Source organism: Phocoena phocoena, chromosome 2 (genome assembly GCF_963924675.1).
Source record: "Phocoena phocoena chromosome 2, mPhoPho1.1, whole genome shotgun sequence".
Taxonomy (NCBI): Eukaryota; Metazoa; Chordata; class Mammalia; order Artiodactyla; family Phocoenidae; genus Phocoena; species Phocoena phocoena.
In genome coordinates this window covers 138,741,256-138,758,706 of record NC_089220.1, presented here as the reverse complement: position 1 = coordinate 138,758,706, position 17,451 = coordinate 138,741,256, and the positions used below count along the sequence as shown (strand labels likewise).

Sequence of the window (17,451 nt, the reverse complement as noted above, 5' to 3'; positions counted from 1 at the left end):
GGAGTACCGGGAAGAGCGCTCCACAGGGGAAGGTATCTGTTTCTGAAGATCAACCATATCAACATGGCTGATAGTTTTACTTAAGAGTAAAAATAATGGTTCTGGGAGGAGGGAAAAAAGTCTCACCAGTGGTTCCTGTAGAGAGATCTGATCTCCTTGGGTCAGAATACAAGCTTCTAATTTCAGAGGTGGCAGCATATCAGGTTCCGGCTCATAGAATTGTTTTAACTGTGTATGGTAAGGAAAAAGATACCATGGCTCATGAATGTTTTTCACTTTTTTAGCGGGTCAAGCTAATGGCACCTTTAATGCTTTCTAAGACATTATTTCCCAACTGTCCAAAGAACACTGCAGCAAAATTTGTGTTGCTTTGACTCAACCATATCCTTTGCCCTTGCTTTAGGTACTGTACCAACTGAGATCTTCTTTCCTATTTCCACTTCATAACCTCTCCTATAAAACATTCATACTCTCTCACACCAATTCCTAAATTTGTATAGGCAATCAGCATTTTCAGTATAGCTGGAAGGTTAAGAATATAGGCTCTAGAGTCAGACTGGCTGAGTCTAAAATCCCAGTACCACCACTTATTAATTCAATAAAGGTATCCATGCCTTGGTTCCTCATCTGTGAAATGAGGATATTTATTAATATAAATGTATAAATTCATATAAGGATTAAACATGCTAACACATGTAAGGAGCTTCAAATACTACTTGGCACGTAACAGAGCTCAAAAAACTGTTAGTTAACTCAGCCATAAAAAAGAATGAAATAATGCCATTTACAGCAACAAAGATGGACCCAGAGATTATACTAAGTCAGACTGAGAAAGACAAATACTATATGATATCACTTACATATGGAATCTAAAATACGAGACAAATGAACTTACTTACAAAACAAATAGACTCACAGACACATAAAACAAACTTATGGCTACCAAAGGGAAAAGAGGCGGTATAAATTACGACTTTGGGATTAGCAAATACCAACTACTGTATATAAGATACATAAACAACAAGATCCTACAGTATAGCACAGGGAACTATACTGAACATCCTGTAATAAATCATAATGGAAAAGAATATGAAAAAGAATATATATATAACTGAATCACTTTGCTGTACACCAGAAACTAATACAACATTGTAAATCAACTATACTTCCATTAAAAAAAAAGTTATCATTTTTCTCTTTTTTAACTTTTGGAGTCTGTAGAATTTTACAGGTCCACATACTAACCTAAGTTGGGAAGCACTGGTCTATGCCTTCAGTCATAATTTGCGATGTTAAATGTGCAAACGTAGATGGACTGATCATTACAGTTTGATAGATACAATATACCAGGATACAAATTTTATATAGGATCAGGTCCAAGGCCCACTGAAAAGCTTTCGATGAATAGTATAGGACCTCCCAATAATTTCTCCATATCTGAGACCGTACTTTCAAATGGAGCTTCGTTAGCAGAATTATCACAAAGCAATGGCATAAAAAGGACGGAGAGGGAGAGAAAGAGCAGTTCCATTTATAGCAAAATGGTGGACTAGGGTTTAGAGAAATCCTCATGGTAAAGAACAGTAAATAATATTGCATTAAAAATTTTATATAGACATATTTATTAAATAGATAGCTAAGAGGAAAGGAAAAGGAAAGTAAAAAGGAATCATGAAATTAAAGACAAAGCCTAGGGCCCTCATGGGGTGGAGGCTGGATCAGAAACCTTCACATAGGGTTTCCCTGGTGGCGCAGTGGTTGAGAGTCCGCCTGCCGATGCAGGGGATGCGGGTTCGTGCCCCGGTCCGGGAAGATCCCACATGCCGCAGAGCGGCTGGGCCCGTGAGCCATGGCCGCTGGGCCTGCGCGTCCGGAGCCTGTGCTCTGCAGTGGGAGAGGCCACAACGGTGAGAGGCCCGCGTACAGCAAAAAAAAAAAAGAAACCTTCACATAAAGCTCGAATTCTCAGGAGATATTCTTAGTGGATAAACCTAAAAAATAAATCCACCATATGGAGGAGGATGGTAGAGGGATATGTATCGGCTTAACTGACCCCTGACTTTAGGTGAAGGGGGAAAAATGTCTCTCCTGGGACTTTCTAACCACAAGCCAGTCTCCAAACGTAGATGGGGTAGAATTCACACTACCTGTGTAGTCCGAAAAATCAAAAGCCAAAAATCTAGCTGAAAGTTTAAAGAAAGATAACATATAACTTTGAAAAAAGTTAAGGGAAAAAATGAAAAAAAGGAAATAGAGACAATTTCAAATTTTACATAAACTAGACAAAGAGGGAATATCCTTAATCATTTTATTAATAAGCTCATACTAAACCAAGGAAGTTCAGTGAGAAATGAAAATTACAGGCCATTCCCTCTTATAAACATATATGTAAAAGTCTTAAATGAATACCAAACCCAGTAGTGTATAAAAAAGGTAATACATCATCATCAATTTGAGTTCATCCCAGGAATGCAATTTTTTTTTTTTTTGGCCGTGCCACATGGCAGGCAGGATCTTAGCTCCCTGATGACCAGGGATGGAATCCACGCCCCCTGCAGTTGGAAGTGCGGAGTCTTAACCACTGGACTGCCAGGGAAGTCCCCCCACCATGTTGCTTTAAAAGATTAAATAATATAATTCATCACAGTAATAGGTTAAAGGAGTAAAATCATAATGGTCATCTCAATAGATACAAAAATGTATTTGATAAAATTCAACATACATTCAAGAGTAAAACAACAGATCTGAAATGGCAGAGGAGAAAGTAAACTTGAAGACAGATTACGAGAAAATATCAAATCTGAAGAAAATAGTGTAAAAATATTGAGGAAAAATGAGACAAGTCTCAGAGATGTGTGGAATAATATCAGGCATTCCAACATACATACCAATGAAGTCGCAGAAGGAAAGGAGAGAAAAAGGGGATAGAAAAAAATATTTGATGAAATAATCAGTGGACATTTCTGAAATTTGGTGACAAGCATCAACTTAGAGATCCAAAAAGCTTAATCAACTCCAAATAGGAGAATAACATGCTTGGACTCTTGAGCTAGACGATCTGAGTTCAAATCCCAGCTCTGCCACTAATTAACTGTGTGACCTTGGGCAAATTAAATTACTTAATCTCTCAGACCCTTAAAATATACATCTGTAAAATGGAGATAACAGTTTTTATTTCACAGGGTTTTGTGAGGACTAAATGAGATCATCCACCATATAATGCTTCATAAACTGCTTGGCCTTCTATAAGTGCTAAACGTTAGGTACTGTTGTTATTACTATTAGTACATAACAGTATCTTGAACTCTCTCAATATATAAAAAGATTCATGTAATGAAATATTATTTAGCCATAAAAAGGAATGAAGCACTGATACATGCTACAACATGGATGACCCCTGAAAACATCAGGTTAAGTGAAAGAAGTCAGTCACAAAAGACCACACACTGTATGATTCCATTTACATGAAATGTCCAGAATAGGCAAATCTGTAGAGACAGAAAGAAGATAAGTGATTGCTTAGGGGTAGGAGGTTGGGGGAAGGATGGGAGAATTAGAGGGTGGTAGCTAAATGGCGTAGGGTTTCTTTTCCTGAGGTGATAAAATGTTCTCAAATTGATTATGGTGATGGTTGCACAACTCTGCAAATATATGAGTTATATTTTTTTAAATGGGTGAATTGCATGGTACGTGAATTATGTCACCACAAAACTGCTATTAAACTGTTATTAAAAAAATTCAAATAAATTCTTAATGAATAAACGTTGAGTAAAAGGTCTTATTTACAGCAGATATTCTCCAGTTGAATTCTTCTCATCTTGATAATCCTCTGAAATATTTCATAATTTAAAGCTTTTTTTAAAACTGAGAAATACAGAAAATAACCTCATAGACACTCATTAATATGTCACTCAGATTTAACAAATGTCAATATTGTGCTATATTTTCTCCAAATCTCTCTTTGTCTTCTTTCAGAAATAAAAATAACAAATAAAGCTGCTGATGGCCTCTGTACAAATGGTTCTTCAGAACGTCCTTCTAACTTAGGATGCAGACTGTTAACTGAGAGGGATAACTGTCAGATAATGGCAATAAGTGGTGATTAAAATAAAATAACATGAAATAGCATCACATACCTCAGGCATGGTCACAATGCACCACTGCACTAGTTGGGAACTATTTCATATTTTGAAAATTATGAAGAATGTCAATCGCCTCTTAATTGCCTTAGTATCTGTTCCCTTATATCCATAAAAATACATTTTACCTGTGAGAGCAGAGTTTGCATGACTGAATTAGCCAGCTGAGAATTTCTTCGAAGGACATCATAGAACCCCTAAAAGGAATCAAACAGAGGACAAATAAGCTCTTTGATGAATAAATGAACAACAATAGCCTAACAGATTTAGGTCTATGATCCATTACAAGGTAATTTTTTTTTTTTTTTCCAGCATCTGTAAACTACATTTATTGAGTGCTTACTGGGCACATCAGATACAAAAGAGTTGGGACTGGGGCAGGTAAGAACTTAAGAAATTAAATATACACATTAATTTTACCACGAATTTAACTAGGAAAGTACAAAATTTGTACAAGTTATACTTTATAATGAAATTTTGATGTCTGTCAAAAGGATAAGTTATATATACAATGCAGTAAAAACGTTTTAAAATTGTGCTTAGTATCACAGAACTACCCCTAAATGGGTTGATAAAATGCCTATACAGCATTATACAGCTATATTATTTCACATTAAAGATTGCTTGTAAAGTACAAATACTTTGACCCCATTGCTGAGAAATCTATGGCTGACAACTATATGTGCAGTTCCTCTAAGAAACATCGCAGTATTTGTAGTCCATCTCTCCTTTAAACTCCACCTTATTTTTAGTTTCACTTACGAGTTCTCTTCAGAACCGTTTATATTTCTTTTGTCTGATCATCTTCTTTGAGTTTCCTGATTTCATTTTTTAAACAATTTATAGTTTCACGACTTGCTTTTAATCTCTCTTTAAGCTCTGCAATTTCAAAGTTTGTTTTTTTTCCCCACAGCTTCTAATTTTTCTCTGGTTTTCACTTTAAGTTCTGCAAATTCTCTTTCATGCTTATAGGCTCCTAAGGTAAGCTGACGAGATGTTGTTAATAATTATAGCATCACTGCTGTTGGGTCTTGAAATATCATTTCATCATAGAACTCTGAAACCACTGTCTTTTTTCCCAGCATTGCATTGGTGTCTGATTGAAATAGCGTTTTTTTTTTTTTTTTTTAATTAATTTATTTTTGGCTATGTTGGGTCTTCGTTTCTGTGCGCAGGCTTTCTCTAGTTGCGGCGAGCGGGGGCTACCCTTCATCGCGGTGCGTGGGCTTCTCATTGTCGTGGCTTCTCTTGTTGTGGAGCACAGGCTCTACACGTGCAGGCTCAGTAGTTGTGGCTCACGGGCTTAGCTGCTCCGCGGCATGTGGGATCTTCCTAGACCAGGGCTCGAACCCATGTCCTCTGCATTGGCAGGCAGATTCTTAACCACTGCGCCACCAGGGAAGCCCCTGAAATAGCTTTAATAAACGATACAGGGTTACAGGTCTTCCATTAAGATCAATGAAAAATATTTTGATGATTATTTCGAATTCACCCCAACCTGTTTCAGTAATTTCAGATGGAGGCTTAGTAACAACTCTTAGAGGATTGCCATAGCTTTCATATAATTTAAATTGGATTTTCTTCACATATGCTGACATATCCTCATTTCTGTATGGTTTTACATATACTGTCCACTGATGGGTGTGCCCATCCTCTTCTCTTTTCTTTCCAAAATATGGGGCAACATTACCATAAACTATTGGTTTAACGACAGTAACCCCCTTCACTCTCCCACCGGAGTCAGGCTCAAATTCGGCCATTCTCTTGAACATACTGTCCCACGGAAGAAGCCGCCGCTGCCAGGGAAAGAGACTGGGGCCAGCGGACTCGCCGCTCCGCTCCTCCCGCGCGGGCCCAAGGAGGAGGGTTTCTGGCCGAAGGAAGATGAGTCAGCAGTGCTCAGGGTGCTGAGGAATCGCCAACGCCTCACGGCAGAGGGCGTCACGGAAGCCCATTCAGCCCCACGCAGGACGGGAAAGGTGGCGGCTACAAGGTAATTTTTTAAATTTGGAGGTAGGTAAGATTGAGATTTTTTTTTTTGAATATGGATGACTGTGCAGAAAAGAGTTATTAACACAGTGGTCTGAGATTGCTATCCTTAGAAAGGTCTGCTTCCAAGGTTGGCCCTTGGCTGGTGGCTGGGAATTTGGCTGGTAAACAGCTTTTTCCTATACTGATATAAAACTCCCTAAACAATCAGAAGCTTACTGTGCCTAAACTGTTTGTACAAACAATATAGTTTATGCTGAAAACCTGATTTCCTTCTGGGAGTTAGGAATTTTGGTACGTGCTAAATAAGGGTGCCTATGTGACCAGCTGCCAATAAAAAGCTTTGGGTGCTCTCTAATAAGCTTCCCTAGTAGAATACGCTTTGCATATGTTATCACAACTTATTTGAATATGCTTTGCGTACGTTATCACAACTCATTTGCTGGAAGAATTAAGTGCATCCTGTGCAATCTCACTTGGAGCAGACTCTTAGAAGCTTGCACCTGGTCTCCTGTGGACTTCACCCTATTTGCCTCTCGCCTCTGCTGTTTTTTGCTTTCTATCCTTTAACTCTAAATCTCAGCCATGAGAACAAATTTACGCTCAGTTTTATCAGTCCTTCTAAAGAAATCTTTAAACACAGAGGTGGTTTTGGGGACCCCCAATACAACAAACAATTGTTCCAGCACCGTTTGTTGAAAAGACCATCCTCTCTCCACTGAATTACTTGGGATTTCCATGAAAACTCCACTGACCAGGGACTTCGCTGGTGGTGCAGTGGTTAAGAATCCGCCTGCCAATGCAGGGGACACAGGTTCGAGCCCTGGTCCGGGAAGATCCCACATGTCACGGAGCAACTAAGCCCGTGTGGCACAACTACTGAAGCCCACCTAGAGCCTGTGCTCCGCAACAAGAGAAGCCACTGCAGTGAGAAGCCCCCGCACCGCAACGAAGAGTAGCCCCCACTCACTGTAACAAGAGAAAGCCTGTGCATAGCAACGAAGACCCAAGGCTGCCAAAAAATAAATACATTAATTAAAAAAAAAAAGAAAAAACTCAACTGACCAACTTTATACTTGTTCAGTTGTTTTGTTCATTTTAGGTGGTTTACACTCCACATTAATTTTATTATTATTATATACATTTTAAAATGTAGTTATTTATTTTTGGCTGCATTGGGTCTTCGTTGCTGTGCGCGGGCTTTCTCTAGTTGCAGAGAGCGGGGGCTACTCTTCGTTGCAGTGCGCGGTCTTCTCATTGCAGTGGCTTCTCTTGTTATGGAGCACGGGCTCTAGAGCACAGGCTCAGTAGTTGTGGCGCACGGGCTTAGTTGCTCCGCAGCATGTGGGATCTTCCCGGACCAGGGCTCGAACCTGTGTCCCCTGCATTGGCAGGAGGATTCTTAACCACTGCGCCACCAGGGAAGCCCCACATAAATTTTACAATCAACTTCTTAATATCTACAAAAAGAGCCTGGGATTTCATTGAATCTACAGATATTTCTGAGACTTAAAAACATTAACGATATTAAGCATTCTCATCTGTGAACATTGCATATCTCTCCATTTATTTAATCCTTCTTTAATGTCTCTCAGCTATTTTGAGGTCTTCAAGTGTACATATCTTGTGCATATTTTGTTGAATCTATCCTTAAGTATTTTTTTATCTACTATAAATATTGCTTTCTTTCAATTTCAAACTGTTCATTGCTAGAAAATAGAACTATAATTGATTTTTGCATGGTTACTGATCTTGTATACGACCTTACTAAACTCATTTTTCGCAGACTTTTTGGTATTGTCTATGTACACTAAGTGAACAACACAGCTCTACTTCAACCTTTCAAATCTGTGTGCCTTTATTTCTTTTTCTTGCCTTGCTGCATTGGATCAGACCTTCACTTTAATGCAGAATAAAAATTTTGAGGACAAATACCCTTGTTCCTGATCGAAGGGGAAACACATTAAGTGTCTCACTATTTATATGAGATGTAGGATTCATAGACACCCTTTATCAGGTTGAGGAATTCCCCTCTAATCTTAGTTTGCTAAGAGCGTCTGAGAGTTTTACCACAAATGAATGTTGAACAAAAATATTTTTAATTATTAAAAAAATTCAATGCTTGCCAGAGTATGCCAGTAGACTTTAAAATGTTCTAATCTTTAACCCAGCAATGTGGTCAAATATTCAGGTACAACAACGTTCACGGTGAAAAACTGGAAACAACAGAAATGACCCAAAGCAGTTAAATAAATCACTGTATACACAAAGAACTTTTTAGCATTAAAAATTATGTGTCAAAGAACATTTCATGAAATGGGAAAATACATAGTACAACAATATTAAGAGATAAAAGCTAGATAAATCTTATGATTCCAATTTTGTATAAATATACATATATGAGTGTTAGGATTAGTAATAATATTTTAAAAAATATTTTCCTGGGGCTTCCCTGGTGGCGCAGTGGTTGAGAGTCCGCCTGCCGATGCAGGGGACATGGGTTCATGCCCTGGTCTGGGAAGATGCCACATGCCGCGGAGCGGCTGGGCCCGTGAGCCATGGCTGTTGAGCCTGCGCTTCCGGAGCCTGTGCTCTGCAACAGGAGAGGCCACAACAGTGAGAGGCCTGCATACAGAAAAAAAAAAAAAAAAAAAAAAAAAAAAAAAAAAAATCCTGTATTTTCTACAATAAACCTGAAAAATCCGATGTCTGGTACAGTGCCCTGCAACCACTGTAGCTCAATAAATGTTATTTTAAAAAGGGCAAATAGGAGCTTCCCTGGTGGCTCAGTGGTTAAGAATCCGCCTGCCAATGCAGGGGACTCAGGTTCAAGCCCTGGTCTCGGAAGATCCCACATGCCGCAGAGCAACTAAGCCTGAGCGCCACAACTACTGAGCCTGTGTTCTAGAGCCCATGAGCCACAACTACTGAGCCCACATGCTGCAACTACTGAAGCCCGCGTGCCTAGAACCTGTGCTCCACAACAAGAGAAGCCACCATAATGAGAAGCCCGCAAACCACAAGGAAGAGTAGCCCCTGCTCGACAAAACTAAAGCCCGCATGCGACGAAGACCTAATGCAGCCACAAATAAATAAATTTAGTAAAAAAAAAAAAAGGGGGGCAAATTAAAAGTATTACAGTAGGTGTTCTCTGAAATGACTTCCACTTAAGCTACTTCCTAGATTATCTAATGCTCTCCATCCTATGAAATATGTATGCTGAAGTACACAGCATACTAAATGCTAGCAATCGTAGTGCAATCCCTCATGACTGCAAACTTTTGTTCCCACTGGCTGAATTATATCCTAATCACAAGTCAGTAGTAATATTTGTTCTCTCAGTTTTTGCTAATTGTACCATCATTGTTAATTATGTGATCTAATCAGATATTCTGTAAACTGTTGGAAACCAAGAGCAAAATGAAAAAGAACTTGTTTCTGGGAATTCCCTGGCCGTCCAGTGGTTGGGACTCTGCACTTTCACTGCCGAGGGCACAGGTTCAATCCCTGGTCAGGGAACTAAGATCCCACAAGCCATGTGGCATGGCCAAAACCAACAACAACAAAAAAATGAGAAGTTGTTTTCATAAAAACTAAGTTGAAAAAAAAAACACTAAGTTGAATGTTTTGGAAAGACTTAATAAAAGTAAATCTCTAAAACCAATTTCTGATGAATTAGGGGTAAGACAATTCTAAAAACTTAGGGGAAAAACTGAACATATCTAGAAGATTTCTATACTAAGACTGTATCTGAAGTGTTTTAAAGTTTTTATCCTACTTTACATAAGCAAAAACTTGAAATTATAGGCAATACATTGAAGTTATGGCTTGTTTGAGAGACAGGAAGTTCCAAATGGCAGACTCATACTCAAAACCAAAAGGACTTGGCCTTAAAGCAAAAGACTGGTAAATTAACAGTACATTTAAATATTTCAAATTAAAATAAAACATTTAAGGTGTTTTAACTATTCTTTATGATTCCTCACCTTAAATGACTTTTTGGCTAATCATCGCTAACTACTGGTCCTAACTACATTAAGTAAGAGCATATCTACTGTACTTTGATAATCAGAAAAAAAATTATTAAAATTAAAAGGATTATTAGCGGAGTTGGGGAGGGAAGTACTACATCTCTTCACTCTGCTGATTTACCTCATAAAGCATGAGTCGAACATCAGCCTGCTGGCCTAAGCATCTCCTCAAACTATCCATGATCTCAAGGCAAAAGGTTTCATTGGCGACAGAATTGTAACGGCTATGGACATCCACATGGACCTGAAAAGAAGAGAGGCCAGTTCATGTCTATCTTACCAGAGTAAGTAGTTTCTATCAAGGGGGTAAAATGAGCTGATGTACTTGGTCAAAGAACCTTACATTTAGCTTTCCCCATATGCCAAAACCCAGGACTGAGGCAGACATTATAACCATTATTAGGCCATGATAAGTTATCACTCTTATTCTAGTTTGGACTAAGAGAATTTTCAAGCACTTAAAAAAATTAACTCTTCCTTATTCCTTAAGATTTTCCTTGGCAATGTCACCTGCTTAGGAAGGCACACAGATTATTTCATGCCTCTAGAATTCAGTAGTCATAATAAACTTGATTTTACATAAAAGGTCTAAAAGATTTCCTTACATGTCTTCAATAGCTAGAAGAATTGAGCTTTTTGGTTCCGTGAACTCCTGAGAGGTTTAGAGGTAGGTAGTTATTTTCTTCAGATATGGACTTGACAAAGAATAACACTGCTTGTTTGAGTCATATAATAAATTCAGCCATTATAGACCAAGAACTCCTAATCCTTACTTCAGGCATCTTAGTGAGGAAGTTAATACTGACTGAGGTCAAATCCCAGTTCTACCCATTACTGGCCATATCACCTTGGGCAAGTTATTTAACCTCTCTCAGTCTCAGTTTTCTTACCCTTAAATTGGGGATAATAACAATACATAAATGATACCCAGTGTTCCTAATATTTAATCTATGTCGTATGTTATAAACACAAGTTTTGTATAGTTATACCAGAGCAATAAAGGATTCTTAATGAAACTAGTAAACACATACATCTCTTATTTACAAATCGTATATTACTGAATTTAAATGACAAAGACAATTTTATTGCTGCAAAACCTAGATTATCACATTACTGTAAAATGTTTTGTTTTCTCAGGTTACAGGTTTTAATAGATGTACAAAGTAAGTAAACTATTAAAACTGGGGACAATAACAGTATTTAGCCTCAGAGAATTGCTGTGAAGATTAAATGAGAAAATAAATGTAAAGCACTTAGCATAGAGTCTAGCACAGTGCTGTCCAGTAGAAACACAATACAAATCACAAATGCAAGCCACATATATAATATTAAATTTTCTAGTAGTCAAATCAAAAAAGTAAAAAAAACTGGTGAAATTAATTTTAATATTTTATTTAACCCAACACATCCAAAATATTATCTCAACACATAATCAAAATTAAAAATTAACGAGATAGTTTACATTCTTTTATCTCACACAGAGTCTTCAAAATCCAGTGTGTGTTTTACACACAGAGCAACACTCAATTTGAACTAGCGACATTTCAATCAATATTCAGTTCAACAGCCACCTTGAAAAGCACAGTTAACACACAGCAAATTTTCCATTAAAAAGTGTTGGCTGATATCATCATCATCATCAGACTCTTAGTTTCAGGATCATTTGTACAACCAGAACAGGAGTAAAAGAAAAAGAGTCTGCACATCATCAGCTCCTGCATCAGTGCACACACTATAAGCTGGTGTGAAAAAAAATCCTTACCTGGCTAATACCAATAGACTGACTGCACTGAGAAGACGACAAGCTGCCTAAAACTTTAAAGTTCTTCAGGAGCAGCAAAAACCCAGCAACTGCAGATTTTCGGGCATCAAGCTGGCTAGCTCAGGAATAGACAGAGAAGAAGTTACCAAACAGTACTGATTTCACAGGAATAGGCTTCTGGGTCAGAAAAATTCAGTTAGTTCTGTACAGGAAAGGAATATGTATAAACAATGAAGCACAGAGCAAAATAAATTGAATTTATATACTCAAAATAAGGCATTGGGGCTTCCCTGGTGGCGCAGTGGTTGAGAGTCCGCCTGCCGATGCAGGGGACACGGGTTCGTGCCCTGGTCCGGGAAGATGCCACATGCCGTGGAGCGGCTGGGCCCGTGAGCCATGGGCGCTGAGCCTGCGCGTCCAGAGCCTGTGCTCCACAACGGGAGAGACCACAACAGTGAGAGGCCCGCGTACCGAAAAAAAAAAAAAAAAAAGGCATTGGCTGTTCACAGCAATTAGTAGTATAGGAATTCAGCTGAATTTTGCATTATCTACTTAACCTCATGGCACTATCTATACTTTCTTCTATCCTGCTGACAAGTCTATGAGGGAAATGAGAACAAGAGTGCTGAAAGGCTCTACAATGGGTTGATAACTCAAATGTAAGTACTAAATATAGCAAAGGAAATTGTTGATTTTCTCTGAGTTTAAAGAAGCACTTCCTTTCTTCATAGAGGAGTGCAGTGCTTGGTGCCTTATAAACCCTCCATGCAGAAAAATGATACACTCATCTCACTGAGGCTCAATGATTAATTCATGTTATAGATGCTACAATATACAACCTTGGCCTATCAGACATGCTTTTGGGTAAGGAGTAACAACAAACTGTTAATTCTAGAATAGGGATAAATAGCATATGGCTACTTACTCGTTGCTCCTCTGAATATCCATGAGTGTATTATAATATGGCCAATGTGATATTAATTTGGTATCTTATCCTTAAAGTAACAAATGCTTCCCACATATTACCCATCTCATAGTATCTTTAGGAGATGGTATTATCATCTCTAAGTTTGGGTTAGGAATTTGCATGACTGCTGTGAATAGGTTGTACTAGAGATGACTGCAGAGAGGACTCTAAGTAACATTAGAAAGCATCACTTCCTCAGATCTCATGGGAGGCTACATACCTGGCAAACATAGCTTTCCGAAGGACAAGTATCAAGGAGTCTCTTATTGACAAGCTGACTTTTAGAAGGGGCTGAAAGAGGAAGAATCAGTAGGTAAAAACAGCAATTTGTTTATTAGCCTTAGCACATTTCTACTCAATACTGTTACCATTTGGCTTTTATAAGAAAGTTTGGCTCTGTTTTATAAACAAGTTGCATTGTTTATTACACTTAGTAATAAGGACAATTTTATATTTTGAAATGCTTAATTGAAACTAGTTGTGAATACCTTTAAACCTACTGTCCTCAATTAATAATTTCCTAAGAGCCTTTCAATTACTTCACTAACTTGAAACTGAATCAAAGGAGAGAGAGTAGCACTATGAAGAGGGGGTAAACTTGGAAAATAGACTCTATTTTAATGGAAAGTTTTATGTTCTAGAATCAAGGAAAACAGTATTTCTTACACGTATATGTGTAAGAAATACATCAGACCTCCACTCGGCAGTTCAACCTCAGTTGTGGTGAGCTCTTTTTAGGAGTCAAGACTTACCAGCACTGCCTTCATCAGCCCTTGTACGGTTTGAAGGGGCAGAAAGGACAAATAGTCAAAAGTTTCTGTGACTTTAGAAGAACAACTTTGAAGAACTAAGGGTGAATACATGATGATATCTGAAAGCAGGTCTGAAAAACAGAATCTATAATCAGTTGCCTTAAATAACTAAAAACGTTTCAAATAAAAGGAACATAAAATGGAGAAAGAAATGGTAAAAAGTTTTTTGTTTCTTTCTCAAATAAATACACTGCAACATTGATTTCTACTGATTCTATGTATTAAGACTTTAAGGTCAATGTAACCAGGATACTTGTAAAATTTCTTCTGGTGATAGTATAAGACTACAAAAATTAAACTGTCTAAAAGAAAGGAAGAAACCCATTATACTGCCTGAATAAGTAGCACACAGTGTCTTCATATTTCCAAACTGAAATAAATCAATAAATATTTATGAATTTCTATTATGTGCAAGCATAATAATATGGTCCTATAAGGAATATTCAAAAGCACAAAACCTGGTCTCTCTTCCTTCAAGAATGTTAATTTAGCTGGAAGTGAAGAAAAAAATATTTTAAAAGAATGAAAGAAGTAATAGAATGATACCAAAAATCTAATAATTCCAAACATTGTTTATTGTCTAGCAAATGGTAAAGAGAGAGTTTAAACAGGAGCGCAAAGGAAGAGATCATTATGAGATGGTGTGCTTTAGGAGAGCAAAGAGAAGAAGGAATTTAAGCTGGATTCTAAAAGATGGGTAACATTTAGATGCACAAAGAACTGGAAAGAACTATTATATTTAAAGGGAAAAGTACGAGTAAAAGTACAGGAAAGGCAAGTGTAAGACATATTCAGAGGATGGTGGAGAAATCTGCGGAGATAGGGTGAAGCATTCAGAAAAGTAAATAATGGAAGTTAATGCTGGAAAGGTAGGCTGGATCAAATTGTCAAGGACTTTTTTTGGCCGTGGCACGTGGCTTCTGGGATCTTAGTTCTGCGACCAGGGATCAAACTCAGGCCCATGGCAGTGAAAGCACTGAGTGCTAACCACTGGACTGCCAGAGAATTCCATCAAGGACTTTAAATACCAGGATAAAGAGCTGGTAATTTATGAAAGGAAGTATTAGTGAGTTTTGAATGACAGAGTGGTATTTTAGGAATACTGATCTGGCGGCAATTTGCAGGCAGAATCGCTGCAGAGAAAAAAGAAAGCAGGGAAACCAGTTAGGAAGCTGTGGTAGTAGTCTAAATGCAAGGTTATAAGACTGGGAATTAGGCAATGGGTGTATGTGTGTGGGGGAGGGTATAAAAAAGAAGAAAGAGGTAACAGTATGAGGGAAAGAATGAAAGAACTTAGGTACCAAGTGTATTTGAGAAGATTAAAAGGAATTCTAGCCTCTGAGACTCAGAGCCGTGTTTCAGATAACAGAAATAGGGACAACGGAAAGGGGAATTTGTTTGAAGGCAACAGTATTGCATTTGAAATAAAAGGAAAAAAAATACTAAATGGAAATATCCAGCAGGAATGAAGTCATTGAAGCACTGAACTAAGGAAAGAGGAGTCTTGACATAAAGATTTGGGAGCCATGCCCACAAAAGACCCCACCAAAATAACTGAAATCATGAGAAGGGGTATGATATCTGCAAGTAAGATAATGTATAAAAAGAGGGACAGACACTGCCCACCAGGATGGAGTAAGAGTAACCAGATTTATATTCCCACTTTAAACATCTACAAGAAAATAAGCCAAATTACATGAAACAACAATTTTCAGACACCAGACAAGAAGCAGTACAGCCAATGATCCCTGAGAGAAGGGAAATAAATGAGGAGAGACTTATAATAATTGCCCCATCTTACTGCCTGGAGGGTTTCTAGGCAGTAGCACAGAGAGGGGAAACTCAGAATCCAGCGGTCTTCCTGAGTTACAGAGACAGAGCTGACAATTCAGGAAAGCTAAGGCAGCTAGAATTCATAGGGCAGAGTACCAGAAAGGAAAGAGCTGCATGGAAAGAGGGCCCTGGAGATGTGCAGGTAGCTCCCCTTGTATGTTAGCTGCATGCTAGTCAGTGCATCTGTATGAAAAAACAATCTAAGTCAGGGAAAAGATCACAGCCAAGCAGTAGGCAAATCCATTCTCAGAGGTCATAAAGGACAGGAAATAGTTTATATTCACAACATCCACAGTGGAGACACCTCATAATATACAAGGAGCATTGCTTTAATTGTAGCACCAAGTTGGCCCTAGATTAAAGGCTGTCTGGTCTTATATAACACAACATAAAAATAATCATAAAAAGGATTAAATGCTTTCCAAGAAACTTAAAGCTCAATAATATTCGAAGGAAAAAAAAATCCAGCAAATTAACAATGTGAAGTTCACAGTGTCTGCCATCCAATCAAAATTATTCATCAGGCAAAGAAGCAGGAAAACACAACTCATGACGACGAGGAAATAAATAAATAAAAACAGATCAGAAATTACACAATGATAAGAGTTAGTAGACAAGGACATTAAAAGAACTAAAATAAATATATGTTCAAGAAGGTAAGGGAAGGGAATTCCCTGGTGGTCCAGTGGTTAGGACTTGGTGCTCTCACTGCCAGGGGCCCAGGTTTGATCCCTGGTTGGGGAACTAAGATCCTGCAAGAAGATGTGGCACAGCAAAAAAAAAGATAGGTCAGGGAAGCATGTTTAAAAAAAAAAGACAGAGAAGATACGGAAGACATAAATCAAACATCTAAAAATGAAAATTTTAATGGATAAGATCACTGCAGAAGATTTGGGAATCTGAATTTACAGCAATAAAAACTATCTAAAATGAAACACAAAGTAAAAAAGACTAAAGAGGGCTTCCCTGGTGGCGCAGTGGTTGAGAGTCCGCCTGACGATGCAGGGGACACGGGTTCGTGCCCCGGTCCAGGAAGATCCCACATGCCATGGAGCGGCTAGGCCCGTGGGTCATGGCCGCTGGGCCTGTGCATCCGGAGCCTGTGCTCCGCAACGGGAGAGGCCACAGCAGTGAGAGGCCCGTGTACCGCAAAAAAAAAAAAGAAGGAAAGAAAAAAAAAGAAGGAAGAGGAGAAAAAAGGGAACAAAAAACAGACAAAGTAGAAAACAAATAGCCAGATGTTAATCACATTAAATGTAGATGGCCTGCCCTGATTAAAAGTCAGAGACTGTCAAATTGGATAAAAAAAAGTAAAACACAATTGTATGTTGTCTATAATAAAACACAAGTTAACTATATAAGGACAGAAATAAGTTAAATCTAAAAAGATGGAAAAAATATACCATGTTAACACTGATAAAAGGAAAGCTGCAGAGGTTATATTAATATCAAAGTAGACTTCAGAGTAAATAATATTGCCAGGAACAAAAAGGTCATTTCATAACAATTAATGGATCCATTAACCAAGAGGACATAACAATCCTTAATGTTTATGCCCTATAATAGAGTTATAAAATTCCTGAAGCAAAAACTGATAGAACTGAAAGGCACAGACAGGCATTTCTATAAATACAAAGTCAGAGATTTCAACACCCCTCTCTTAATAGTTAACAGAATAAGTAGACAGAAAATCAGTAAGGACACAGGAGACTTGAATAATCTGAATTCAGTGATTTATAGAAAACTACCTAATAATAGAATACATATTATTTTCAATAGCATGGAGAACATTTATCAAAATGAACCATATTCTGAGAATAAAACAAGTCTCAATAAATTTTTTAAAATTCGCATCATACAAAGTATGTTTTATAACCACAAATTAGAAATCAATAACAGAAAATCTGGAAAATCTACA

General features: G+C 37.9%; 1 protein-coding gene, 1 non-coding gene and 1 pseudogene across 3 annotated transcripts in view; 1 reads left to right on the top strand and 2 right to left on the bottom strand.

The window, feature by feature from the left end:
- Positions 1 to 17,451, bottom strand: part of FANCI (FA complementation group I) — a 73,621-nt gene that overhangs the window by 21,522 nt on the left and 34,648 nt on the right. For both annotated transcript variants that reach the window (XM_065872361.1, XM_065872362.1), the window contains exons 14-19: positions 13,641 to 13,771; positions 13,109 to 13,179; positions 11,922 to 12,036; positions 10,281 to 10,403; positions 4,268 to 4,336; positions 127 to 228 (exon numbers count right to left, since the gene is read on the bottom strand). In XM_065872361.1, coding sequence (XP_065728433.1) covers positions 127 to 228; positions 4,268 to 4,336; positions 10,281 to 10,403; positions 11,922 to 12,036; positions 13,109 to 13,179; positions 13,641 to 13,771 — 611 coding nt within the window. The remainder of the gene's footprint in view (positions 1 to 126; positions 229 to 4,267; positions 4,337 to 10,280; positions 10,404 to 11,921; positions 12,037 to 13,108; positions 13,180 to 13,640; positions 13,772 to 17,451) is intronic.
- LOC136119192 (YEATS domain-containing protein 4-like) lies at positions 4,921 to 5,911 on the bottom strand (annotated as a pseudogene).
- On the top strand, positions 16,205 to 16,277 carry TRNAE-CUC (transfer RNA glutamic acid (anticodon CUC)). The gene has a single exon. It is a non-coding gene; the product is annotated as a tRNA-Glu (tRNA).